Genomic DNA, 26588 nt, shown 5'->3' with positions numbered 1-26588 from the left:
ACACATGGACTTGTGAAAGTGGGAGCTGATATTTCCTGGCTAAGAGATATTTTCAGTAAATTTTCAGCTTTCTTAGGAGAATGTTGCCGTTGGATGTCTTGCTTAGATGCCATGGTCTCAGGCCTTTGGATCTCTTCAGAAGACGGATCAACACCTTTAGTGAAACTGGAGCTGGTAACAACTCTTGCCCCCAGAGAATCTCAGGTTGACAGAACCACGAGTAAGTGTTACACCTCTGTTGAATTTTGCTTAAATCACAGCAATCAAGGCAAACAAAATGCCTTTGTTGTATTCACCTTCATTTCCAGAGCCAGCAGAAGAGAAGGAAATGAGGAGCCATTCGGACTGAGGAGAAACACAACCCTCTGCAGGCTCTTCAGTGGAAGAAAATGTATATAAAAGAAATCACAGAATTCCAGAATGGTTTGAGTTGAAGAGACCTTAAAGCTCATCCCATTCCATGGGCAGGGACACTTTCTACAATCCCAGCTGGCTCCAAGCTCTCTCCAACCTGGCCTTGGACACTTCCAGGGCAGCCACAACTTATCTGGGCACCTTGTGCCGGGGCCTCAGCACTCTCACCCGGAACAATGTGATAGGACCGTGATAGGACAGGGCTTAAGAATGGCTTAAGACCATTCCCTGTTGTGAAAAATCCCTCTCTAAACTGATCTGAAATCCAGCTCAAGACTTGACAATATGGATTAAAACATGCACAAATCTGCCTTCTCTTTAGTGACTGACTCTTCGCTGTGTAATGGCTTCCCAGTTGGTGCATTTGTGTTTAGGATGGCATTTGTGTTTAGGATCCCACCCAGCATCTGGTTGTCTGTTGGTGAAGGTGCAGATCCCACTCCTGTCCTGCCTGCTGCCTCTGGCAGGGGTAACAAACCAGGCTTAACAAAGTCAGATGGCCATGTTCAGATAACACAAGTCCCACTTCACACCAGTCAGCCTCTGCTCTGGTTTGTCTGTCAGTGATAAAACCACCTGGATGTCCTGCCATCCTGTTCTGGAGAGAACAAACTAGGCCAAGGTGTTCTGCTGCTGAGAATCTCACCTCCCACCTCCCAGTGCCCATCCAGGTTTTGGTTATACCTGTCCCTCAAATATAACCCTCTCTATGACCTGCATTCCTCTGCTGCTGCCATGTTTGGGAAGAATGGGATCTACATGAGGGGCTTCTGCACTGCAGATCACCCAAGGAGCATTTCTTGCTGGGATCTGAGCTCTCCGTAGGCAGCTAGCTAATTATTCATGTTTTGTTTGCTGGTTCAATTTATTTTTAGTTGACAGAAACAGCTGTGAGGGGGAGAAGAAATGAGGAACAAAAGCTGACAGCATGATTAACTTTTTAACTCAAATTGCCTCTCAATTAAAAGAAGCTAAATATTCCCTGTGCTCCTGGTGCCACTTTTCCATGCTGGCAGCTGCTGTGTCCCCAGGAACATGACACAATTTCACATATGGAGGCGGAGGTGGGTCTGCACAGGAGAAAGACTGTTCACAGCTGCTCCTCCCTCTGGGGTCACCTCACGGGACTGGGGGACAATGCATGAGGTGCCAGGCCCAGCATGGCCAGAGCTGTGGGGTGGGCTCAGAAAAGCCATCAGGCTACCCAAGCTCAGCCTCTTCAACCATAAAATGAGATCTCTGGTGAGATTTCAAAGCTATTCCAACCCCTTGTGGGGTGGAAGGGTGCAGGTACAGAGAAGCATCCAGAAGTTCATGTTCTAACAATGAAAAGCACTTGTAAAATCCTCAAACAAATCTCATACACACTACCAGGAAGAAACCTCAGCTCTGCTGGGATTGATGATGTTTATTCAAGGTACAACACTGGGTAAGTTTCCAGCTACCACTAATTGGGCTGCAGTCATTTCACTTCCTACAAAACAGGAGCTCCTCTTCTCACTGCTTTTAAGACTCACAAAGGTTTTCAGCCGAGAGAACTCAATATCTGCTTTGCCTGCCAGCCTTTTCAATACACCTCCTTATCCCACTCTGCCCTTTGCCTTGTGAGGATCAGGGCTTTCCTCTGAATCCTGTACTCAGGTTTGAACTTTGACTCCTGATTGTCTGCCTAATTCCCCCTCAACCCTACACAAGGCCAGGAAGGGGTAGGAGCAGGGGTGTGCAGAAGAGGGATGGGGCAAGGTTGAAGCTCAGCACATCAGAAACAGACTGTCCAGGCAGCCCCTGGCTCCTTCTCCCAGCAGGAATCACAGAATGGTTCAGGCTGGAAAAGACCACACTAGATCAAATGGTTCCAGCTCCCTGCTCAAGCAGGATTCCATGACACAGGATTGTGTGCAGGTGGGTTTTGAATATTTCCACTGAGGAGAGTCCACCCCCTCTCTGGGCAGCCTCTGCAGTGCTCAGTCACATGCACAGGAAAGTTCTTCCTCATGTTCAGATGGAATATCCCGTATTTTACTTTTTGCCCATTGCCTCCTGTGCTGGACTCCACGGAACAGATCCCTGGTCTTATGCTCTCCCTGCAGACACTGACAGATATGGACAAGGGCCACTCTCAGCTGTGTGTCCTCTTGAGGCTGAACAGCCCCAGCTACCTCAGCCTTTCCTCCTCAGGGAGATGCTCCAGTTGCTTCATCACCTTCCCTCTGTGGGCCTACTGGAGCAGGTCCAGAGGAAGCAATGGAGACGTTGCAAAAGCTGGAACCCTCCTGCTCTGGAACCAGGCTGGGAGAGCTGGGGGTGTTCAGGGTGGAGAAGAGAAGGCTCCAGGGAGACCTTAGAGCACCTTCCAATGCTTAAAGGGCCTTCAGGACAACTGGAGTGGGACTTGGGACACAGGCCTGGAGAGAGAGGACAAGAAGGGATGGCTTCACACTGATAGGGTTAGCTTATTAGGAAGAAATTCTTGGCTGTCAGGGAGGCAAGCCCTGGCACAGGTTGCCCAGAGAAGCTGTGCCCACCTCATCTCTCAAAGTGTCCAAGGCCAGGTTAGATTGGGGTTAGAACCAACTGGGGTAGTGGAAGGTGTCCCTGGCCATGGCAGGGAGTGGAACCGGATGGTCTGGATGGTCCTTCAGTCCACTTTCATTCTATGATTCTATACCCACTCCAGAAGCTTCATGTCCCTCTTGTCCTGAGGAGCCCAGAACTGGACACATCATTCCAGATGTGCCTTACCAGGGCTGAAGAGATGGGCAGGATCCCCTCCAGGACCTGCTGGCAATGCCCTTCCCATCCCAGAATCCCCTACCTTGGCCCCAGGACTTGTCAAGGACAGTTGTGACCCCCAGAGCCTTCTCTGCAGAGCTGTTGTCCAGCAGGTCACTCCCAGCCCGGGCACACAACAACCTCCCTGATGCTTTAGCTCCAGCATGGACACCCTCAGGCGCTGAATGTTTAAGGTGGAAATCATCAGGCAACAATAAGCCTCCATTGCTTCTCTCAACAGCTCCCTTGGCCAGGCAGCCTTGGCTGAGAATAGGCGGCTGTGAGTGACACAGCATCGGCAGGGACAGCTGCTCCCGGCAAGGGCCAACAGAGGAGAAAAGACTCCTGGAAGCCGGGGAAGCCGAGGCCGATGCTGTGCCCCAAACCCCCCGCCTACCAGGGGTAACGAGACCACGGGAACGTGGCGGGTACACCGTGAGGGAAAGCGCTATGCCCCCACATCACTCTACCGCCCCGCACGGCAGGGGGCGCCGTGCCGCCCGCGCATGCGTCTCTGCGCCAGAGGTTCGAACCGCCAACTGTTCCAATTCGAATTCGCATCCTCGCTGACCAATCACAGCGCGCGGGGCGGGCAGGCTCCGCCCCCATGGCCTCCTGGCCAATGACAGAGCCTGCTGTGTTTAAAACAAGTGCGCGCGGGCGGTGGGCGGGCCTGGCGGGCGGGGCTCTCGCCGTTCCCGGCGCCCACTGGGCGCGCCCGCGCCGTGAGCGGGGCGTGTCAGTCCCGCAGTCCCCGCCCGCCCCCGGCGCTCCGCTCCCTCCTCCGCCGGGGCCGCTCTCTAGGACGCGGGCAGGGTGCTGTGGCCGTGCGCTCAGTCCCCGCGGGCGCGCTGCGATGAAGGCGGGCGGTGAGTGCGGGTCTGCCCGCGGATGCTGCTGTTTCCCGGGCTCTCCTGCGCTGAGGGGCGGCTCCGGAGCGGGCTCTGCCTGCTGGGCGCCTCCTGAGGAGGTCTGAGGGCGGGGGCTAACGGGATACACCGAGCCCGGGCTGAGGGACCGCCGGGACCGGCGGCGGGTGGGGGGTCGGGCCGACGGCTGCGCGCCCAAATTCAAACGCGACGGGGGCGGTGCGGCCCGGCCCGGCCCGGCGGGGGCTCGGGGCCGGCACTGCCCGTGCAGTGCTCCCCGGGGCCGTGCCTCAGCCCTCCTGTGACCACGGAGTCCGTGGCTGTGGCTGGTGGTTGTGCCTGAGCACTCCTGGCCTCAAGGCCAAGGGGTCAAGATGTGTTTTGCGCATGGGATAACATCTCGGGCGTCTGTGAGTTTGCAGGGTGCGCGGGAATGTGCAGGAAGCCCCGTTCAGAAGTAAGAGAAAGTGCTTTTTACTGTAAGGGTGCCTGAACGATGATACTTGATAGCCCAGAGCGGTTGTGGGATCCACATCCTTGGCGTTGTTCAAATCGCCCTGGATGTGGTCCTGCCCCACTTGGCGGGACGGTTGACGTGGGTGACCCCCAGAGTTCTCTTCCAGCCTAAACCACTCTGGTTTCATGAAGCAACACATTGGAAATGATCCTGTGCCACTTCCTGTCTGTAGAGATGGAGTTTTCTCTTCTCTGAGTTTCTCATGGTCCCTATTTGGATGCTTATATAGGCTGAACTGCCATTCCAGTTTGGGTGTCTATTTTCATGGCAATAAAACTGCTGAGAATAATAAATTTTGTGTACACATATAAATGTGTGTGTGTGTGTGTATATATAAATATTGCATTGAAAGAATACTCCAGAAGATAGAGGCAATGGATCTTCCATTAGCACCTCTGGCAGCAACTGCTTGGAAAGATAGGCTTGAGTAGGTTTGATGGTCTTCCTTATATCTCTGATTGTGTTCCAGAGACTGCTGTCAGTTGAGAAGGAAAAGTTGGAGTATGGGGGAGGTAAATGAAGTGATAGTAGTGACAGTTAACTATTTGTTACTGCTGAACAGGGACAGCTGAACTGTTCGTCACTACTAAACTTGGTCACAGGAGTCAGGGCTCAGAGGGGCTCTTGGTGAAGAGTGCTTGAGCCCCGCTTTCTGAGTCTCTTGGCTTCATTAACCAATTTGAACAAGCCCTTTCTGCTCTGGGGCTTAGTCTTGTGGCATTATGAGCCATGAGCTATATTTCCCTGGTTAATGTGTTTGCAGTGTCCTGTGCTGCAGTGAAGAGGTGCTCAAGTGAACACCTGTGTAGGTGTGTAATACTATGTAGTACCTTTTTCCTTGTGCTGTTCTGTCACTAACTGAGGTGTCCTGTGTTTTTCTTTTCCAGTGGTTCACTGTAGATGTTCCAGATGTTTTTCCTTCCCTTCAAAGCGAAGGATAATAAAACGGCCTCGAGTCCTGACGTTCTTGAACCTCCCCGAGGATGTTCTGTTTCACATCCTGAAGGGCCTCCCTGCTGCAGACATCCTCTCAGTCAGAGCTGTAAGTGCTGCAGCTTCCCCTCTGCCAAGCACCAGTGCTCAGCTCTGCCTTCAGGAGCCGAGACTGCGCACGGAACAGACTTCTCATGTCACAGAGCCTGAAGAAACCCAAACAGTGCCTGTAGGGTTGAGATTTTTGCTATCCCGGGGACAGTTTCATTTCTCACTGCTCTAGTTAAGAGTAGTAGCAGTATTTGACTGCTTTTTGTACCTTTGCTGTGGCAATTGTCCTGCCAGATTACTGCGGCTGAACAAATTGGTTTGGTTTGGCATCTCTTGCCTTACTGGTTATCAGGCAGGCAAAAAGTTAAACATAACTTGTGATTAATTAGTTACTTCTTTAAAATAAGATTGCAAAGATCTGGTTTTCTGTTGGTCCTTCTATTTTGGTAATCATTGTTTTGTGTTCCCTCCATGCAGGTGCACTCACATCTTAAATACCTCGTGGATAATCATTCCAGTGTTTGGGCACACGCGAGTTTCCAAGACCTGTGGCCATCTCCAAACCATCTGAGGATGTTTGAAAGGTAAGTTTGAAACATGGAATTTTTGTCTTGCCTTTTAGAAGATGTTTGAAGGAAGATTACCTGTTCTAATAACTCCTTGGTGTAATTGAGGGATCTGAGTTGTACAAAGAGGGGAAATACTTGCTTTGGGAGTAAAAAAATTGTTGATGTCAGGTCTAAGCTGCAGCTGGTCACTGCTGTCTCTAACCAGAGCAGGCCCTATTGCATATACCAAAGTTATTTCTCTTGACAGGCATTAATATTCCAGATTGGAACATAACACATTCCCTAAAACCTCTTTCTGGTGCTCTCATGTGAATGAACAAATGAGGTCAGGGGCTCCAGAGAATAATCCTGTTTCTAATTCTGAGTTGGCTTGGTCACTTCTTGTGCAAACCAGTGTATTGATAAACAGGTGAATTTCAGTAGCAAAGTTTGAAAGGGTAATAATAAATCTGCTTTAAAAAGATGGAGGGCATCTTTTTATCCATCTGATTTGAAGGGGATTCATTGGCGTCAGAGAATTCTTTAACAGGTTTAAATGCCATGATAATGGTTTTGCTTCTGACTGTCATTTCTTTCTGAGGTAGACCACTACGTGCGCATCAGTTTGGGAGGGAGGAACACAAGAGCTTGATGTTTTGATGCATGTCCTTGAGGGCACAAAGACCAAACTGTAGATTCTGGTGCTAGGAAGGATTTCAGCCTCAAGTGCTTTCTCTGTTTGCCCTTCAGGGCTGCTGAAAGTGGTAACTTTGAAGCTGCTGTGAAGCTGAGCTTGGCGTATCTGTACAACGAAGGCCGTAAGTGTGAGAACTTATTCTGGGGCTTTGAGGAATGTGGCATAGCACAAGGAAGTTTTACATTGCTTTGCTTAGGCACTGGCCACAAAGCTGTCAGGTGTTCAGTGATCCTGGGAATTCAGGGTTAGGAGTTATCCTCTGCAAACTTGTGATCAAACTCGGCTACTTTGGTAGTGGGATAAATGTATCAAAAGGGCCTGACAAGTGACAGGAGGAGCCTTCTGACAAGGGTCCTGGCAAGGCAGTTGGCATTTGTAGAATGAACCCCCCAACTTAGGTTATGTGTTCCTAAAGCCTGACTGTAGTAAGATTTTTCTTCTTTAGCAATCTCCATGATTTCTAAGACTCTAAATGACAGAGACAGTTCAGCCTTTTTCTGATTGTTTCCTCTAGTCTGTCTTGGCCTGACTGAATGCCAAGCAGGCATTGTGAACAAACTTGACTTGATTCCTGGCTTTCTCTCTGGTTCAGTGTCCATCACAGGCCACGGGCGTGCAGAAGTGAATGGAATAAAGGCATCTCACTACTTCAGCTTGGCAGAGCACCTGAATGTGTGTGCAGTCCCCTTTATCTGGCTGTTCATCCGTCCTCCCTGGTCCTTCTCTGGAAGCTGCTGTAAAGCTGTGGTCTACGAGAGTCTCAAGGCAGAGTGTCAGCTTGACAAGGTCGGGTTTCTTTCTGCCCTTGGCCTTACCCTACGTCAGTAACTGCTTCTCGTTATTTTGGAAAAAATACTTTTGTTTCCCCAAGGGGCTTCCTGTGCTCTTGTTGCTTCAATGACTGTGATTCAGTCATTTTATTGAATTTATTGCCAAACCTGCACATGATAGATCATGAGTGCTGGAGGCCTGTACTGTCTTTTCAGAGAGGTTCAGTGCTATCTCAGGGATAAAAAACACAGAGAAAAGCAAGGGGGAGGAATGATTCAAAGACAAACCAAAACTGTAGCCTGAAATTACTAGCAAGAATTACTGTTGTTTAACAATGCTTTATTCTTTTGCTTTCTTCAGGCTCAGAAAGGATCTATCCTTCACAGCTTGGCTAAGGTTTTGAATTTCTTTGAGGTGAGCAGTATTTCTGACTTTGATGGGTTTGGATTTGGGTTTTTTTCTGGTGATGCTAATGCTGTTTACCTTGATTAAAAACATAAATCAGCCAGATGCTCTTTTACTTCTCAAATGGCCCAGGAGTTTCTGTTCTCGTGAGTTTAATTTACTGGTTGTTTAAAGGAACGTTATTAACTTACTTTATTGAATTGTACAAACAGTGAAATTAATTTTGGCTTAATCATGAGCTTGCAGTATGTTCAGGTCTCAAAGGAAGCTTTCCAGTTGTAATGCCTAGCAAAACAAAAAATAAAATAAAAAGCCTTCAGTGGCAAGCAAGCCAAAAAGCATTTGTCTCGCTGAGAAAAAGCACTAAGTGCTCTCAGAGGCTGCATCTGCAAATGGCAGCACTGAGTGGATGTGGGAGCATTCCTCAGAGGCTTAAGGGCATTCCCAAGGGATGGATTCTGCTCTGTAGCTTTAGCACAGTGTTTTGTAGCTTCTGAAGTGTTGAGGCATCCACTTATCTGGACAGAAAGAATACCAATATATGCCTTTTGTTTTTAGGATGAAGGAAAAAAGAAAGAATCCCTTGAAATGCTTGAAGAATCATCAAAACAGGGTTGTTTAATCAGCTCCTACCTCCTTTGGGAAAACAACAGAAAAGCTGCTGTAAGTAGTCATTTTTTGTCTCCAAACAACTTTTACACTAACTTCTGGATATCTGTTATGTACAAGGAATGTCCTCAGAAAGGAATTGCTGTTCTTCAGAGCTTACCTTCTTCATAAACAAGGAGGGTGCTAAGAACTCTCTGCAATGAGCTCTGGTGTCTTCCTGGGTGTTTGATGTGAGGCTACGAGCAGTTGTAGGCAAGGTGCCACAGGAGTTGCTTTACTCCAACTCTGCTGAAGGCCTGGGCACTGCTGGCCAGTGATCCCTGGGCTCTGGGGAACAGGAGGGGGAAGTTCCTGCCTTGTCATTAATAACTCTGCCAAAGCTGTCCCCTTGGAATCGTGAGTGACTGCTTTCATTTCCTTGAGACCTTGGGCAAGAACTGAAAAAAGGTTCTTAAAAACAGTGGTGTCATGATGAGAAACAGACTTGTTGCTGCACCTCCAGGCAGTGTGTTTTCTCTGGATATTGGTGCTGCAATTCTTCAGCTTGTTGTGTAAAGGTCATGTGTTTCTACAAATGTTTGTGTTCCTCTCTGTAGATGTCGGATCCTGGCAGATACCTCCAAAGTCTCAGGAAGCTACGAGACTATGCAGCCAAGGGCTGCTGGGAAGCACAGGTAAGACTGAGTTTTCCCAGAAAAACAGTCTTTATTTAGTCCTTTCTGTGCTGCCATTGTAGGCTTAGATTTCTCTTTTTAGAAGCAGGACCAGCATTGCTGAGTAATGTCTTTACGTGCACCTACACATAGAATCTAGATTCTCTTCTTTGGGAAACTTCTGCATACCTGTGGCAGAATGGAATAACGATGCATCTTTTGCTGGACTTAAAAGACTGGTTCCAAATAATCAATATTTAAACCAAACTAAGAACTACTGGTTCAAGTAGTTTGCAATGTTCATGGTTTTCAGCAGGAAAAATAGAGGACCATCCTCTGCTGCCTTAGTTTGCATTTGATAAAATAAGCATACTTTCTTTTGTGTTCTCTCTACTGCAGATAGCTTTAGCCAAAGCTTGTGGGAATGGAAGCCAACTAGGATTAGAAGCAAAATCTTCCAGGGAAATGGTTTCTCAAATCTTTCAAGCTTCCCTTCCTATCAGCAAGCAAAGCATCTTCACTGTGCAGAAAGGAATGAATGAAATAATGAGGTAGGAACTTGGATCCAGGAGTGAGGCCCCACAGCAGAAACCATTCTCTATTTCCCTCTACATCTCTACAGTACAATTTCTCTGGGCAACCTGTGACAGGGCCTCACAGGGAAGAATTTCTTCCCACTATTCCATCTAGCTCTGCCATCTGTCAATGTGAAGCCATTCTCCCTTGTCCTGTCACTTCAGGCCTTGTCCAAAGTCCCTATTGACCCCCTTCTGAATAAACACCCACAGCAGTGTCACCTGTGTTAGCCTGCCCCTTAATCCTTATGGATGAGTTTCTTATCCTTCCCTAGGCAGACCCTGATACATTCCAGCTGCTATCTCACGTGCAGGGCAGCTCCACCACTTCCCTTGCTGGTGTTGCTTTCCTAAAAAAGTACATTACCATCCATGGCAGCATTGCAGCCACATGGGTGTCCCACCATGGCTCTGTAATGGCAATGGAATCATGGCCCACATGTAATGGCTATGGGATCATGACCACACACACATCTCCAATTTTTCATGTTTATTCCCCACACTGTGTATGTTGGTCTGCAGAGAGGGGATGGAGCAGGCAGGTTTTTCAGGAGGGCTGCAAGAGGATCCACTCAGCGACAGCCCCAGCTGTGGGAGTTGGATCTTCTCTTGGGAGGCATCTCAGGAGTACTTGTCAGTGCTTGGCTTGGCCTCGTTCCCCCATTGGATGTCATGGTGTGGGACATGACCTCCCAAGTTCTTCCTTAAGTCTCTCTTCCTGTTCTAGGTATATCCTGGTGGATTGGCTGGTGGAAGTGGCTACCATGAAGGACTTTTCTAGCCTGTGCCTTCACATGACAGTGGGATGTGTGGACCGTTACTTGAAGCTGAGACCTGTACCTCGTGCTCGGCTCCAGCTTTTGGGAATAGCCTGCATGGTCATTTGCACACGGTGAGGGTGCTGGCTGGTGAGCAGAGGTGGTCATTGTGATCATCCAAATTCCTTCCTGCAGGTCAAACTTCTCCAACCCCATCCCTTGCTTGTAAAACTGGAAAGGCTTTAACTGTGTTTCATACACAGACTCTGTAAATGAGGCAAAAAAGGTAGTTCCTTGCAGGTTTTTTTCTTATTTAAGCACACAGTTGTGGATTGCTCTAAATGCATTCTATCAGCAACTGGAGTCTTTCACACCATATTGGCATGAGAAAGCTGGAAAGGAATAATAGTGGCAGTGTTCCATAGTTGAGCCTGTTTACACTCAGATGAACTGCATGGTGTGGTGGAAGATTATCCTTCTGTGTTAATTTCCTTAATATCTTGCATCTCAGCCTAGGAGAGGCTTCACAGATGAAGAATTAGGATCAGAGAATCACAGACTGGATTGGGTTAGAAGGGACATTTAAAGATCATGTCATTCCACCCCCTGCCATGGGCAAGGACACCTTCCACTGTCCCGGGCTGCTCCAAGCCCTGTCCAGCCTGGCCTTGGACACTTCCAGGGATCCAGGGGCAGCCACAGCTTCTCTGGGCACCCTGTGCCAGGGCCTCACCACTCTCACAGCCAAGAATTTCTTCTGTATCAGGAACCACTAGCACGTGGTTCCATCTTACAGGAAAATAAAGAGCTGTGATTCTTTCTTTGCTGGTCTACATGGGAAAGTATCTTGTTAAGTTGTTTAACTCTGGTCATTGTGGGTGCAATTATCTGTCATAAATGCACAAATTCCCTTTCTGCTGGGGCTAACTTATTCTTTGACATTACAGTTTCATCAGCAAAGAGATGCTGACAATACGGGAAGCTGTGTGGCTTACAGACAACTCCTACAAATATGAAGAGTTAGTCAGAATGATGGGCGAGATAATTTCTGCTTTAGAAGGGAAGATAAGGGTGAGTTTGGAAAGTGGATGTGGACTATTTCCCCCCCCTTGTGCTGCTGTTCAAGTCAGGCTGTAGCAGTTCTTCTCTAACAAGCTGGGGATTTATGTCAGTGCTCTCAATCAACTGTGGAGCCTGTGCATGTCTCTGAGCATGCAGATACAGAACCCTCTTCTGCCTTCTGTAGAGATTAAAACTTCAGTTTTAGTAGGTCATTTATTCTCTCACTGGAGAATGCTTCAATGTCAGTGGAGTAGTTAAACAAAAAAGCCCCAGATAAAAAAAACCTAGCACCTGGAAACAGCTGTTTTAAACACTTTGTGCTGGTCTTGTATTTCCAACCTCTCTTCTCCTTTCTGCACTAGATACCCACCATTTTGGATTACAAAGAAGTTCTGTCAAGCATCATCTCGCTGGAGAGAAGAACTCTTCACCTTTACAGCTTCATCTGTGAGCTGTCCCTCCTGAACACGAGCCTCAGTGTGTATTCCCCAGCCCAGCTAGCTGCTGCTGCACTGCTGCTGGCCCAGATGTTGCATGGACAAGGTAACCAATCTTAACCTCAGGTGGAGCTGCAGGAACAGAGTGCCAGTCTGCCTTCTCTTTCTAAGGAGATTTTTTGGGGGGGTTTTGGGTGTTAGTTTGTGTTTAGGTAAGATGTTCCAATCACTTGCTAGGGGAGATGGAGAGAAGGGTGGAGAAGAGGGGGAATAGGTATAAGAATTCAGAATGAAGAGCTGAGTTCAGCCTGTTTGGCTGTATTGGGCTACCCTGATGATTAGAGGTCTGGAACAGTTCTGCTATAAGAAAAGGCTGGGAGAATTGGGATTGTTCAGCCTGGAGAAGAAAAGCTTCAGGGTGACACCTAATTGTGGTCTTCCAGTACCTGAAAGGAGATGACAGGAGATATGGACAGAGTCTATTTACAAGGGCCTAGAGAGACAGGACAAGGGTAAATGGCTTCCCACAGCCAGAGGACAGGGTTAGATGGGATATTGGGAAGGAATTGTTCCCTGTGAGGGTGAGGAGGCCCTGGCACAGGGTGCCTAGAGAAGCAGTGGCTCCCCCTGGATCCCTGGAAGTGTCCAAGGCCAGGCTGGACAGGGTTTGAACAGTGGAAGGTGTCCCTGCCCATGGCAGAGGGTAGAATGAGATAGGCTTTGAAGTCCCTTCCAACCCAAACCATTCCATGATTCTCTGATTCTATTTTACCTCTTAATAGCAGTGATCATCTAGAGCATTAGCTCAGACTATGCAAGCTTTGTCTTTAAATGAGACTGAAGATTCCTGTCTTTAGGTATAACATCAGTTTGGCAGATAAACCTATCCTTCAAGCCATTTGAGAACTTGAACAAACTATGGACAGATATAAGCTTGCAAATATTATGATCCTTATCTTATTAAAAAAATGCTGACTCACTACAGAACTACTACACTTCATGAGTATGTAATTCAATACATGTATATGTACTCTCTTCTCCAGCACACCCCTGGACCAGCCAGCTGTCTGAGTGCACTGGTTTCTCTCAAGAAGACCTGTTGCCCTGTGTGCTGAGCCTCCACCAAAAGTGGTAATGGTTTTGGGATTCTTTGGGGGGGGGGGGCACGTGAGTACTTGGATTGCAGCTCTTGCAAATGTGCTGCACCTGTACAGTCAGCCTTTCCCAGTGAAGGAGTGGCCTTTGGTTAACTGCTTTGCTCCCTGCCACAAGGCACTAAGGTCCAGTTCAGGGACAGCTGTTCTATTTCTGCCACCTGGTCTGGCCCTGAGTCAGAGAAAACAGGGACAGGAAAGGAATTAGATGCTCACATGCTCAGAAGCCATCAAGTGTCCTGATGAAGGTGCTGAAACACCAACTCCCTTAGCACAGCACTGAGGGACAGAGGGAAATTACCTAACTTGGCATGTTTTCTTAATACTGTTTCATAGAATCCATTCTAAGATAATCTTTCTTTTAATCTTTCTTTCCAGCTTCCATGATGATGTCCCAAAGGACTATAGGCAGGTGTCCCTAATGGCAGTGAAACAGAGATTTGAAGATGAGCGCTATGAAGAAATAGGCAAAGAACAGGTGGGTGAACTGAGGCTGCATCTGCTGCTGGCTGACACCCAGAGCAAAGCTACTGCCCCATGGCAGGCTGTGTGAATAAAGTGAGAGTTTAAAAATTGAGTTGCATCTTAACTGATGTTTGAGTGCCTTTGGGAAGAATTCGCTGGGATAGATTTCTCCTAGAAAATAAATAGTGTCCTTCTGGCTATTTAGTTCTTATAAGAATCTCATGGTCTAATTCTTACAGGTGCTTTGATTTTTTTGTAAATTTATTTATTTAATATTTTAGGTTATGAGCTACAGCCAGCTCTGCTCATTGTTGGGTGTGAAACAGGAGGACCCAGAGCCCAGTCCCTTGCACAGGAATGTAGTGGAAATTCAGACTTTTCTCAGCTCTCCCTCTGGAAAGAGAGCTAAAAGGTGAGTATAACTCATGGCTGTCAGCATCTCTAAAGATCAGCCAGAGCGTCTCCTCCTCTCTGGTACCCTGAGGTTTCATTCCTAAATACAATTTTCCTGTCACCATCTTGACGTACCTATTAAAAGAGTAGCAAAGACTTGGCTTTTAACATGTGATTTCTGGGGTGTTTTGCTACAGAAGGAGGGAAGACAGCATTCAGGATGACAGAGGCAGCTTTGTGACTACACCCACAGCAGAGCTGTCCTCCCAGGAAGAAAGTCTGCTGGACAACTTCCTCGATTGGAGTTTAGATTCCTGCTCTGGTTACGAAGGTGATCAAGAAAGTGAAGGCGAGCGAGAAGGAGATGGTGAGCAGTTTATTCTTATAAAAAGCAGCCAAGGGGATTAAACCTGTCTTTTCATTTTTTCTTAAAACTGTTTCTCAGGCACCAGATGCCTGAACTTTCAGCTGAAGACCAGTTGGAAAAACTCTTCCCCTTCCCCCGTGGTTATAATTGTTAAACTCTCTCAGAGGTATCTATCTGTTCTTTCTCTGCACTGCCTCACAACATGATGAGGGGTTTTGTATTTGCTCAGCATTTCAAAGTCAGGCTGTTTGCAGTGCACCAAATGTGATGAATGAGCCACTGTCTTAGAAACACTAATTAGCTGTTGGGTTTTGCTGACCCTGGGCCTGGCTGCTCATTTTGTAACAGCTCTTTGCACCTGTTCAAATAGTCTGAGGGAAGAAAAGATGCACTGTGAGTAGAGGGTGAACTTAGTGCCTTGCCCTCCAGGTGTGAGCAGGCAGAAGGTTGACTCTTGCTTGGCTTTTTTCTGCTTGACTCTGTGCTGAGTACCTGCTTGGTTCTGGACTGGGACAAACTAAGGTTTCTCTTTTCCCATCTTGCAGTGACCAGTCCCAGTGGAATCCTGGATGTTACAGTGCTGTACCTGGACCCTGCAGAGCACTGTGGCCAGGACTCTAGTGATGAGGACAGTCTGCCCGGGGAGTGGGATGGCTCTGGGGCACCCCACAGGGAGGGGGAGCTGCCAGGGGCTTATCTCACCCCAAGGAATCCCAACCCAGATGGGAGCTCGGGCTACTCTTCTGTCAACACTGCCAGTCCTACATCATCTGTTGAAGGCAGCCCTGGAGCTCCCCCCAAACCTACCTCAGCACTGCCCCATGGCAATTCCATGAACAGGGAGCCGTGCCAGCCCCATTACCTGCACAGGAGGCAAGTCAAGAGAAAAAACATGGCAGAACACACTGAAGAAAGGCTGAACTTGGGCTTCTTAAGCCTCTGATTTCTTCATGCTTTTAACTTTTCCAGGATTCCTAAAAACCGTATTTCTCTTGCAGTCATCTCTTCACAGGGGTGATAGTGAATAATTGTAAATACCTCCAAAATACCTTCCCTTCAGCCTTGTCTATCTTGTACATCTGGGCTATTTCCTCCCTTCACAGCTGCCTTTTTATGTATCTTATTGTCTGATCCTCTGCTAAGCTTCTGCTCTCTCTATGAAATTCATAGCCCAGTTTTATCATCCCTCTTAGTAACAGAACTGTCCTGTCCTTTGCTTCCTCTGAGGCCTGGCACTATGAATGAAAGGAATTGACATTGGTTCTCAAGTTTCTGAATGTAACACTATGCTTGAATTCTTCCACTTGAAAGACCTATTTTGAGGTTGTGCTGCCTTTTTACTCTGTCCAGGTCTCCCTCGGCTCCCCTCTTCTTGTCTACAGCATTTACTGCACTGATACAAGGTTTTTATTGAAAAACCCCAGAGGTAAATGAAGGCTCACTGCAGGTCTGAGCTGCTCTCTCACCTACCTCTCACATGGTTTAAACTCTATTTGCCTCTTTCGTTGCCATGTTTTCCTCACCTGAAAAATCCTTCTGTGCCTGAACACATAGGAATTGAAATACCAAGGTACAAGACTTCAAAAAGATGTCACTGAAGTTAACACTGGAACTGGACTCCAGGACTGTTCAGAAGTTACTGTGGCATTGGCAACAGTTCAGATACACACAGTGTAGTGAGTGTTTATTGACTGGTTTTTTTTATAAAATTGTTTTGTTAGTAGAAATTGGTCCTGGTTTTCCTTCTCCTCATCCCCTGGCCTGAGGTTTGGAGAACTGCTGGGATAAGGTCAGGGTTTAGCTATGAGCCAAGTTCTGATGGTTAAATTGCAATGGCACTGCCTGAAGGCTATTTACATAAATCTCACATGGAGCACAGGGCTCAAATCACCCTCACAACTCTACGGCAGCTCCAGAAAGACCTTGAATCTGCCAAATAACCAACAGCAGCCTTGGGTACTTGTCCACAAAGTTTATTACAAAACCATATACTGCCACTCTTTTTCAAAAGAGAAAATAAAATCCCTGATTTAGTTTCCTGGCTCACGGTGGCTCCACTGCAGTTCTCCAGCTACTGCTTCCCCTGATCTGCCATGCAGGAATGTCTTCACATTAACTTGGTACAGCAGCAGCTCAGACTTCAGCACTGGGTCACATTAACATAGGAAAAATCTTTATAAAAACCTCTCTCATTCTAAAACTGGTAAAAGTGAAAATACATCTGGCAAAGGCCTCACTGCAGAAAGCTCTGAACTCATCCTTGATCTGAAAAAACAGAGAAGGGAAAGATGAATCAGTTTAACTCCTTCCCAGCAAGAGGAAATTAGGTGGAGAGCTGGCTCTGTGTTCCTGCTGCTGGATGCAGAGCCTTGGCTGATGCAGCCCTGCACTAAACCTAGATCTGGCTCTGTATCAAGCCTCATTCTTCGAGGTGCCTCATGGCTAAAATAGCACCTGGGCTTGAGAGCCAGTGCCTCAGGGCTGAGGCACTAAAACCAGAACTAGAGGCAGCTTTCTGAGAAAGAGAAGCAAAAAAGTACAGCCCAGAGCTTCAGATTTAAAAAAAGAAAAAATTACCAGATGGTCTGAGTCTGCATTTTGTTATCACTTCCACAGCCCTGCAACCCCCTTCAGCCTTTGCTTTATTAACCCAGAAAAACTTGAGGAAACACAGGCTAAGCCTGGCTTTGTGTAGCACTGGACTGGTCTCACCTGGAGCGATGTCACAGCCCAGCCTGCTCTGTCCTCACTTGCGTGTGGCAGCACAGGGCACACACAGCAGGTCCCAGCACTCACCTCAGGGCACCACTCGGACATCCACGGAGTCATAAGCTGAAGCTTTCATCTTTTCCAGGGGCTTCCCAAAGAGCTGCCGCAGGGCTGCATAGTCAGGCTTCTCCTCGTACTCCAGTGCCATCACCTGCTCCAGGTAGCTCTCCAGGGCAGCTACAAAGAAAGGGACTCGCACTGGAGCAGCACAGAAACTCCAGCTGCCAAATGGCCATTTCAGGCTGCTTGTCCTGCAGCCAGCTCACCCACCCCCCCAGGGAGCTGCAGAGAGGAAAACCAAGCCAAGGCTAATACAAAGCTCAAAGAATCATGGAATTATACAATAAAATAGATTCACCAACTAGTTTGGGGTGGAAGGGACCTTGAAGCCCATCTCCTTCCACCCCTTGAACACTTTTCAGGCATGGGACAGCCACAGCTTCTCTGGGCAACAAAATGGGATGGATGGGGAAGTGATCTCTAGCCACAGATATTTCATTTCTAAACCCACCAGTACAGCTGTCCCTTCAGCAAGGTTCATGAAAGCAGATCATGGAAAGCAGCCCTCGTTCTGTACAGAAAACAAGGGATTTGTTTCCAGCCTGCCAAACAGTTCATGCAATGCTTGGTCACCATCACCACTGGAAGCCATTCTGGAACAGCACCCCAGCACAAAGAAAGTTCTGGCTTCAGGTAGTCAGTCCTTCATCCCTGAGTCCCGTTGCCACTGAGAGCAAGCCTGTACCTGGAATGGATCTCTGCCTGAAGCACAGCTGGAGAAGGCATCTCACATTCTTTCTGTACCTGGAATAGTCAGCACAGAGTCCTGTCAGGTGAGAAGCAACAGAGCAGGCACCTGAGCACCTGGCTTTGACAACAGAGACCAAAAAAATCCCCAAAAGGCTGAATTCAGCTGGCCGTGTTCTGGATGAAGCACCAAACACCCTGGGGCCAGGCTGAGCCTTGGCTGTGGGATTTACCACATCCCAACAGTGTATGGTGACCTGGAGCTTTCAGTCACAACCCCCCTCGCTGCTTTCTGCTGAGCATTTCCTAGGAGAATAGATGATTTGTCCTACCTTTCTTTCTGTTCTACCACAGCTTTTACTTTGTCCAGCTCATCAGACCAAGGCAAAATGCCACAGAGCCATTTCAGAAGACAGTAGCCCAGAGATTCCAAGTCACTCCGTCGAGATGGTCCTGATGGGATGCACGAGACACTCACATGTCATTCATGAAAGGGCAGAAGTAAAGAAATCCAAGAGCTTCATGAGGATGTGCTCTGGGCTATCAATACTCCTGGGAGCCTGCTAACTCACATAATTCAGGAATCACCTCCCAGACTCTGGAGGAAGATTTCCTGAACACTGTGAAAGAGCAGTCACATCCCAACCAGGAGAAGGACACGATTTGGCATAGGCTGCCCAGGACAGCATGGAGTCCCCATCCCTGGAGGTATTTAGAAGTCATGTAGATGTGGTACTTGGAAACTTGGGTTAGTGGTGACCTTGGCAGTGTTGGATTTACAGCTGGACTCAATGATCTTAAAGGTCTTTTCCAACCAAAGTGATTCTATTATTTAAATGCCTTTCCAGCTCTCATTGCTTCAAGGTCAGAGCAGAGCCTGCTGCAAATCTGTTTTGGGCAGGGATCCAGCGTGGCTTGAAACAGATCCCTGCTAAGCCAGCCCAAAGGGCCCTGTTTTCTATTCCCCACACACTTGCAGCAGCCAAGTTCCAGATGGAGCAAGAACATCCCTGCTGCAATCACTGAGTGACCTGGCAAGTCCCAACACAGCAGCCATCAGGAGGCAGGAATGAACAGCCCAAATAGGAACCTGGTTCCTGGTGCATGTGAACGCCTGGAAAGCAGCAGTGCCAGCAACGCCAGTGGGGAGCCCCAGCTCCCGGGAACGCCACCACAGGAGCAGCTCCAGCAAGTGTCACAAACCCAGACCCCTACCTGTGCCCTTGTGGCAGTCCAGGCTGATGAACTCCATATTGCCCTCATGAGGGGTCCTGCTGCCCTCACGCTGAGCGACGTGCTTCCCCCCAGGGCAGTACCGGAATGCGAAGCCATAGCCAGCGAGGGTCACCTGCAGGGCAGCACAGAGCACCCACCGGAGTGCAGAGCAGTCCCGAGTGCTGCCCCACAGCCCCTGCTTGAGCACTGCCCAGCCAAAGACAGGGACCTAGAGGCTGTCTTATCCCATGTCACAATCCCACCTCCAGCGCCCTTTCCAGGCAGTATGGCTCCCGCTCCCTACCTGTGTGAGGTCTGCTGGGTTCAAATAGATGTTCTCAGCAGTGATGTCCCCATGCACATACTCATTCTCATGAACGTACTCCAGGCAGTCTAGCTGGGAATAAACAGGGGGAGCATATCAAATCCATGCAGGCTCCTGCAGCACCCTGGCTATCACCAATCTGGACCTTCCCCAGCTTCCTGCAGCCATGCAGAGGAGCACTAAAAACACCACATCTCACAGCCTCCAAGTTCAAAGGTCAGGTTTTTCTTATTCTTCTTATCCCAAATTCCTTCAAAGTGACACAGTGCTCAAAAGATGCTACTAAAATTTACAGTAGGCTTGAAAGATGCAACTTAGAGACCCCACCCCAGCCCCTGGAGCGGCTTTAAAACACCTCTGGGAGATCCAGAAGGAAGTTAGAAGTCTTTTCTGAAAAAATCTCTTGGGAAGGACTACTTCTCCACATACCACACGAACTGCAATCTGAAAAGCTGCCTTCTCCCTCAGCAGGTGCAGGCCATCACTCAGGACTGACTGAAGAGATCGCCCCAAGTCAGAGAACACCAAAAACCTGCAGGAGAAAAGACCGTGCAACAGACACTTGTCACATCCATTGGACCACACTTCAAGCTGACCTGGGGAAACACTTCCTTGACTTTTGATAAGAGAAAACTTCTTATAAAGGAGACAGGTATGCTCGTGTTGCAGACACACAGCCTGAGTCTCCCCTTTGTGTTAAGTGTCAAGGACCAGAATATAAGCCTAAGGGGCAGCAGCAGCAAAAGCAGTAACTTCACCAGCAACACAAGGACTGAAGGAAAAAAGTAATAAGAGGCAATGCATTTAATAAATGATAGGAGCAGTGCATAATGTCAGGAGCCCAGGGGACAATGACAGAAGGACTAGCACACAGCAAGCGAAGGAGAGGGAAAGCCAGAGATGCTCAGACTGAGCCCTAGAGCTCAGTCACCTCACCTGTAGCTGTCTGCATGCAATCCAAAACCAACGCAGTTGGGGATGCCCAGCAGTGGCACAGAATGCCACTTCTTCCACTTCTCCACTGCAAGAGAAGAGGACAGTGCAGCAAATGCTGCTGAGATGCTCCAGGAGGAAGGAGTTAGAGACGCTCCTCCTCTGAAGGTCTGCTCTGCCCTGGACAGCTGAGAGTGGCCTCTCATTGTGACTGTCCCCAGAACTCCAGCCTGATTGTGTGTATTGGCATGTCAATGCATATAGCACTGTAGAACAAGAATGGAGCAGGGAAGATTCTGGAAATACCAGAGCAGGCTATGACATGGAATTGCTTCAGGGCTGGGGAAAGCAAGGAGCAGGGAGAGACGGAGAGGGACAAGGAGGTTTTTACACTTCTCTCTGAAGTGTAGATTTGACATAAATTCTTCCATCCCTCCTGTCTACATTCTCTGGGCAGCTTTGTTCTTGCTGAAGTTTTGGGCTCAATGGTCAATACAAGAGAGCAGCTGACAGAACCACCCATGAAAGACGGACAGGTGAGCCAAGGTGAGTCAGGCTGCAGGGCTGGACAGCTCCCAGACAAATCATTGACAGAGTGAGGAGCACAAGACAGCTGTGCTCATACTGCACTGTCCTACAGCACACAGACTGCTGAGAGAACAGGCACTGACCGAGCAGGGAATTCATTTATCCTAGCCAGGCCTTCCAAGAGATTCACACAGCTGATGGGAGAGGAATGCCAGTTATCCTTAGTCCTTGTCCTCCCAAGAAGCACCAACCTGTGCCTGCTTTTGCAGCTCGCTGGAAGAAATTCTGTTCATTGTAGATCCTTCCATCTCTGGCATCCTAAAGGGAACAGGGAGGAGCGTTACTTCTGCCACACACATCCTGCTGCAAGGGGAAACTTGGGTAAGACTGCTAAAAGACCTTCACTACTAATTTTAAAGAAAGCAAAGATCAACTAACAGAACTGAGAGCAGAGCTAAGGTGTTTTGGTTCCCTATTTAATACCGTCCCTAACAACCACATAACTTTGAGAATCAGCACAGAACAGGAGAGGTTCTCAAGTTGGGCCTTTCCAGCAGCTCATTTACAGCTGTCCGAGGGTTAACAACAGCCAGGCAGTGCAGCCCAGGCACAGCATGGAAAGAGCTCTCGTCCCACAGCTCTTACATTAAAGGGAGCCAGAGGTGACCTTCTTAGCCACAACAAGGATGAGGGCATTTCTACAAACAAAGTCTCAACAGAGAGCTGTAACATTTACTCTAGCTGTCAGAAAGTGAGACAACAAAGTCTGTATTGGTAACATTTGAGGTATTGCTGTCATCCAGTGACCTCAACTGCACGTTCACACTCAGTATGTCTCTGTTTGCCTACACACTATCGATTCAACACTAATTCAGGACAGCTGCTATCGTGCTGGGGAGAAAGCAGCAGTGTTATATTCTACCTGGTTTAATACAAAACTGGTCTCATAGACAGCTGGAGAACAGCAGGCTGCAGACAACACAGACCGTGTCCCAGAGGGTATTTCATTCTGCATTTTGCCTATGAACCCACGTGAGCCATCAAACCCCAGAGCCAAAATGCTCTCATGTGCCATATTACACTCCACGGTGCTCAGCAGATCACCAAGCAGCCAAAAGGTTCAAAACAGAGAAGCTGGGAGTGTTGCCTACAGAAGTTATTACAGTTTCCCACCTACTGGTTCTAGTTTTGTGGCACTTAGCAGATTTTTCTCATCCACTGTATTCCTTCTCCATCCTCTCACATGTCTCCTCTGACCAATGGCAGAGGGATTATCCAAGTGCCTTTAAGAACCTCATAGAGCCATCAGTGAGCACTGGTCCTCCTACAGACCAGCAACCCCCAAGAGCCACAGCAGACAAGAAAACAGTCTTTCATTTCTGGTTTGTGAGGTAATGAAAATCAATTGACTGAATTTCCACCACAGAACAGCTGTTACTGGAAAAACACATTTCTGGAGAACCCAATATATTGACAAAAAAAGCTGGAAAGCTGGCTTGGAACTCCAACTGTAATTCCTATTTGATTTCAAAGTGTGCTCTAGCTTTACACAGTGTCTCCATGCTGGTTTTCACACAGCCTCAGCACAGCACCAAATCCCAACCTCTCCAGTTTCCCCAGACTTCAGCAGGGTGTGTGCACGCCTGCCAGAGAGGAGAAAAGTTGGTCTGACATTCCTGAATCAAGATCTCCACCTCACACCACCAAGTTCAGTTCTGCAGGTTCCTGAGCCTGGTAAATCAAAGCAGCAGCCTTCTGTGATTAAGGCTTCAGGGTTTTTTTAATCTTGATATCCATTTTCTTCACACCTTTAGCAGAAAAGCCAATTGAAATCCCAGCACAACACCCTCAGGAGGTTAGATCCATCTCCTAAGTTAGCAGGGGCCTCTCTGACCACTCTCCAATTCCTCGGATACCCTCAGCCAACAGGTCAGGACACAGTACTCTATGCACTATTCCTTACCCAAACATATCAAAACTCACAAGTTTGAGGGAGTAGCTTTGCTTTTGAGGACAGGTTCCAGATGCTGACTGCGCTGTGGAAGGATGGAACAAAGGTGGTTACAGGAGCATGGAAAAGAGGTTGTGCATCATTAAATGCAGCCTGTGCAGCTGGATTAACTCATCCTCTGCTTCTTTCCCTTGAGCTTTGCAAAGCAGCCTCTGTGACAGCACCTTCCCAGATCACTACAAAATAATTCTTACCTTGCTCCAGGAGCTCAGCACCCTGACATGCTGCAAGTGCAGTTCTGCTTAAGTCAGCTTAAGAAGCATCTGGGCATGGCTACAGTATGGGGGGGCTTTGAGGGGTATGTAAAGAACAGATCATTAGTAGAATCTCAAGGCATCCCCAAATTCATTTGTTGAGCACTCCCTCCAGCTCACTCCATGGTTTGACAAATCTGTAAGGGATGCCAAGTCGCTCTGCTCTGTATGGATGTTATAGTTGTATGTGGCTTCTCTTCTCCAAAAGGATTTGCACCCATGACTTGGTCTCAAGGCAGTTCCTCTTCTCTTGCTCTTAGACCAAGTGCAATTCACAGGTTACCTGCTGCCCGTCACCTAAAACCTATTTCTATAAAAGCACCCTCCACTACTGATTTTCCTTTTTATCTCATTTTTTTTAAAAATATAGATGGATGCTCAGACTTTGTTATGCAACAGCTTGAATAATGAAGTAGAAAGCAAAGCCAAATATTTCTCAAAACCTGGTAATGGAAAAGACTCCTCCTGGACAGTTTCCAAATTAACAAGAAAGGGTAAGATCAAAGACTCCCCTTCGGATGTTTACAACTAGACTGAAAAGATCAGCACTTACTAAATGGCTGAGATGCAGCCTATGTGGTGTAGTTGCTTTCTTTGGCCCCAAAACAGGATGAGAATTGACATTTAGTGTGGGTATTGACACCACTTACAACACAGGAAACTCCTGTACAGTGCCAGCAAATTGTTATTGGACCTAAAAGAACAGAAACAGGAAGTGTGGCCCCAACAATGAGCATTTCATAATAACAGAACATCCTAGCCTCGGCTTGATATTATGCTGGTGGCAGAGTGGCTGACAGGCAGTGCTCAGTGAGGAACTGCTGGAGCTGTGCCAGGGGAGGTTTAGGTTGGATATCAGGAAAGGTTCTTCCCCCAGACGGTGCTGGGCACTGCCCAGGCTCCCCAGGGAATGGGCACGGCCCCGAGGCTGCCAGAGCTCCAGGAGTGTTTGGGCAGCGCTGCCAGGAATGCACAGGGTGGGACTGTTAGGGTGTCTGTGCAGGGACAGGGGCTGGACCCCAAGTTACTTGTGGATCCCTTCCAGCTCAGAATATCGTAGGAATGACAGATCCTGCAAGCCTGCGGGTCACTGCCAGCCGGGCGGACGCCGCGGTGTCACCCACTCCGCAGGCTCTGGTGCTTTTGGGATGTCCCGACCGCTGTCGCCGAAACCAAATCCAGGGACCCCCGCCCCTCGCCTCCCGGCCCCCCTCCCCGGGGTCCGCAGTACCTTCGTACACCAGCCCGCAGCTGCCCTGTTCCAGCAGCCGCACCAGCCTCCACCGCCGCCCTCCCTGGTCCGTCAGCACCGTGTCCGCCGGGAGCGGCGCGGCCGGGCCGGGTCGAGACTTGCGGGGCGAGCGGGGCCCCAGCCGGGCCGCGGCCGCCCGCGGGGACAGGGAGGCGGGGGGGCTGAAGACTGGCGACGGGCTGGGGACCGGCGATGGGCTGGGGACCGGCGACGGGTTGGGGATCGGCGCTGCGGGCTCGGTGTGTTCCTCGGGCGGCGCGGGAAGCCTCCCGCCGCAGGCCGGGCAGAAGCGGAACTCGGGCTCCACGGCGAGCCCGCACTGCGGGCAGAACCGGTTGCGCCTGCGGGACACGGACAGCGTCAAAGCCCGTCCGCCGCCTCGCTTCCACCACTCCTCTCCCTCCGCCCCCAGCACCTTGGGGAGCCGCTGGACGCCCCCGCCCACGGCCGCTCCGGGGTCTGTGTCCCTGTCCGCGTCCCTGTTCCTGCCCCCGTCCCGCGCCGCCCGCGCTCCCTCCGGCCCGACATGGCCCCTCCGCACAACCGAGCCCGCCGACACCGCGCATGCGCCGCGCCTCGGCCTGGCGGGACAGCGGCGCTGCCATGGCGGGTCGGGGGCCTGAGGGGACGCGGGGTCTCTAAGGGGGCACCGGGGCTGTGAGGGACCACTAGGGATCTGAGGGGACAGGAGGGCTTCTGAGGGGGCACGGGCGCTGTGAGGGAACACCAGGGATCTGAGGGGACAGGAGGGCTTCTGAGGGGACACCGGCGATCTGAAGGGACACCAGGGCTGTGAGGGGGCACCGGGGCTCACGACGGTCCCATGGGCTCCCCACGGCCCGGCCGGGCAGGGACACGGCTGTTCAGGCCGCCCCGGTGGGGGCCGGCGGAACCTCGGGATCCCCTCAGGCTGCGCTCCCTGGGGCTGAGTGTTTTCATATTACTTCATAAAAGACATCAGAAAATTACTCAGAAAGGATCCTGGGACAGTGGAACAGGCGCTCACAGCTAATGAAGTGCAGGAGTTAGTGTGTGGCACAGGGCTGTGTAGTCAGCATATTCACCTGTGTATCCCATCCCTTGCATATATTCTACACCTCAGGCAGGCACCATTTCCATAAAAGAGGTGTATGTGGACTTAAATCTTTCCCATCAGGTGGGCTGAGGCCAGGGTTTGCTTGGGGAAGGTGCCTGGCCCCTGAGCCCCCACAGCAAGGGGTAGCAGAAGCAGGTGAGGTGGGCGCAGTAGGGACCTGGTTCTTGTCCCACAGAACATCTCACACATAAAGATATTTTTCAAAGTCCATCCCAGTGAGCCATGGAACACCAGCCGTTGGGCGCAAGCAGGAGCAAAGCGAATCTGGAAGGCGACTGCTTATTGCATGAAGAGCTGAATAGAGCAGCTGCTCCCACCAAAGCCTAGCATGAAGCAGGAGTGAGCTCTGTGTGCCGATGGTGGAAGGTGGAGCAGTGGTGGAAGGCAGCATGAAATAACACCTGGGGTATGGACTGAGCACACCATGGGGCTGCAGAGCTTGGAAGAAGCATCTCCAGATAGGGTGTCCTGCACAGATCTCATCCTGCTGCAGGCTGGTCACCCCTTCTCAAACGTTCCAATCGCCAGGGCATGTTCCTAACTCTTCCAATGTTTCTTCGCTAAGCACACAAGAAGTCCCAGCAAAGTCAGAACTCTGCCAAATGACTGGGAAGCTTAGCATGTGTTTAAATTGGTTTCTGCAGCCTGTTGCTGGAATTTTTTTGAAGCACCTGGACACTGTCAGGAGCGACAGGCCAGGCTGGAGGGATTCTTCCATTCCTGCCCACCGTGGTCATCAGGACACTGTACTCCACAATCACTCTGTAATTTCCCCTGGCATTGCAGCAGAACACTGAATTGCTTCACCTCCACTGCCAGCCCCCTGCACAACCACTTCAGTTGCAGCTCTTCCCACATCCCATACAGGTACAGCCTCAATTCCTGTGTTAATCGAAGCATCCCCGCAGAATTTTGACGGAAAAGAAGCAGCCCTTTATGAGGTTTGAATTTACCTTAACAGGCAGGCTGGTGTTTTGGTCCCCCTAATTCCTGAATTAAGGTCATTGT

The 26588-nt window shown here is 49.3% G+C and overlaps 2 protein-coding genes across 3 annotated transcripts; one reads left to right on the top strand and one right to left on the bottom strand.

Annotated features, from left to right (window-relative positions):
• Positions 1 to 3928: 3928 nt before the first annotated feature.
• CCNF (cyclin F) lies at positions 3929 to 16177 on the top strand. Its single transcript, XM_014888553.2, has 17 exons — positions 3929 to 4055; positions 5460 to 5614; positions 6034 to 6140; positions 6855 to 6922; positions 7394 to 7587; positions 7933 to 7986; positions 8536 to 8640; positions 9183 to 9260; positions 9639 to 9790; positions 10542 to 10706; positions 11520 to 11643; positions 11997 to 12177; positions 13115 to 13202; positions 13604 to 13703; positions 13972 to 14102; positions 14281 to 14450; positions 14996 to 16177. The coding sequence occupies exons 1-17, from the start codon at positions 4043 to 4045 to the stop codon at positions 15391 to 15393; spliced, it is 2283 nt and encodes a 760-aa protein (XP_014744039.1). The 5' UTR covers positions 3929 to 4042; the 3' UTR covers positions 15394 to 16177.
• A 230-nt stretch (positions 16178 to 16407) lies between these two features.
• On the bottom strand, positions 16408 to 25040 carry VRK3 (VRK serine/threonine kinase 3). Of its 2 annotated transcripts, XM_014888499.2 has the most exons (12): positions 24900 to 25040; positions 24464 to 24825; positions 22951 to 23003; positions 21219 to 21285; positions 20443 to 20527; positions 19936 to 20038; positions 19486 to 19578; positions 19182 to 19314; positions 18299 to 18419; positions 17965 to 18023; positions 17247 to 17396; positions 16408 to 16715 (listed from the first exon to the last, which is right to left on the bottom strand). In XM_014888499.2, the coding sequence occupies exons 1-11, from the start codon at positions 25010 to 25012 to the stop codon at positions 17248 to 17250; spliced, it is 1338 nt and encodes a 445-aa protein (XP_014743985.2). In that variant the 5' UTR covers positions 25013 to 25040; the 3' UTR covers positions 16408 to 16715; position 17247. The 2 variants fall into 2 exon arrangements, 1 of the variants encoding a protein (XP_014743985.2); XR_015807281.1 differs by lacking the exon at positions 16408 to 16715 and having other exon boundaries at positions 17305 to 17396; positions 17965 to 18045.
• Positions 25041 to 26588: the final 1548 nt, after the last annotated feature.

The sequence above is a fragment of the Sturnus vulgaris genome, chromosome 16, assembly GCF_052056855.1.
Source record: "Sturnus vulgaris isolate bStuVul1 chromosome 16, bStuVul1.hap1, whole genome shotgun sequence".
NCBI lineage: Eukaryota > Metazoa > Chordata > Aves > Passeriformes > Sturnidae > Sturnus > Sturnus vulgaris.
Note: the sequence above shows the minus strand (reverse complement) of the source record. Positions and strands in the feature narration are given on the sequence as shown.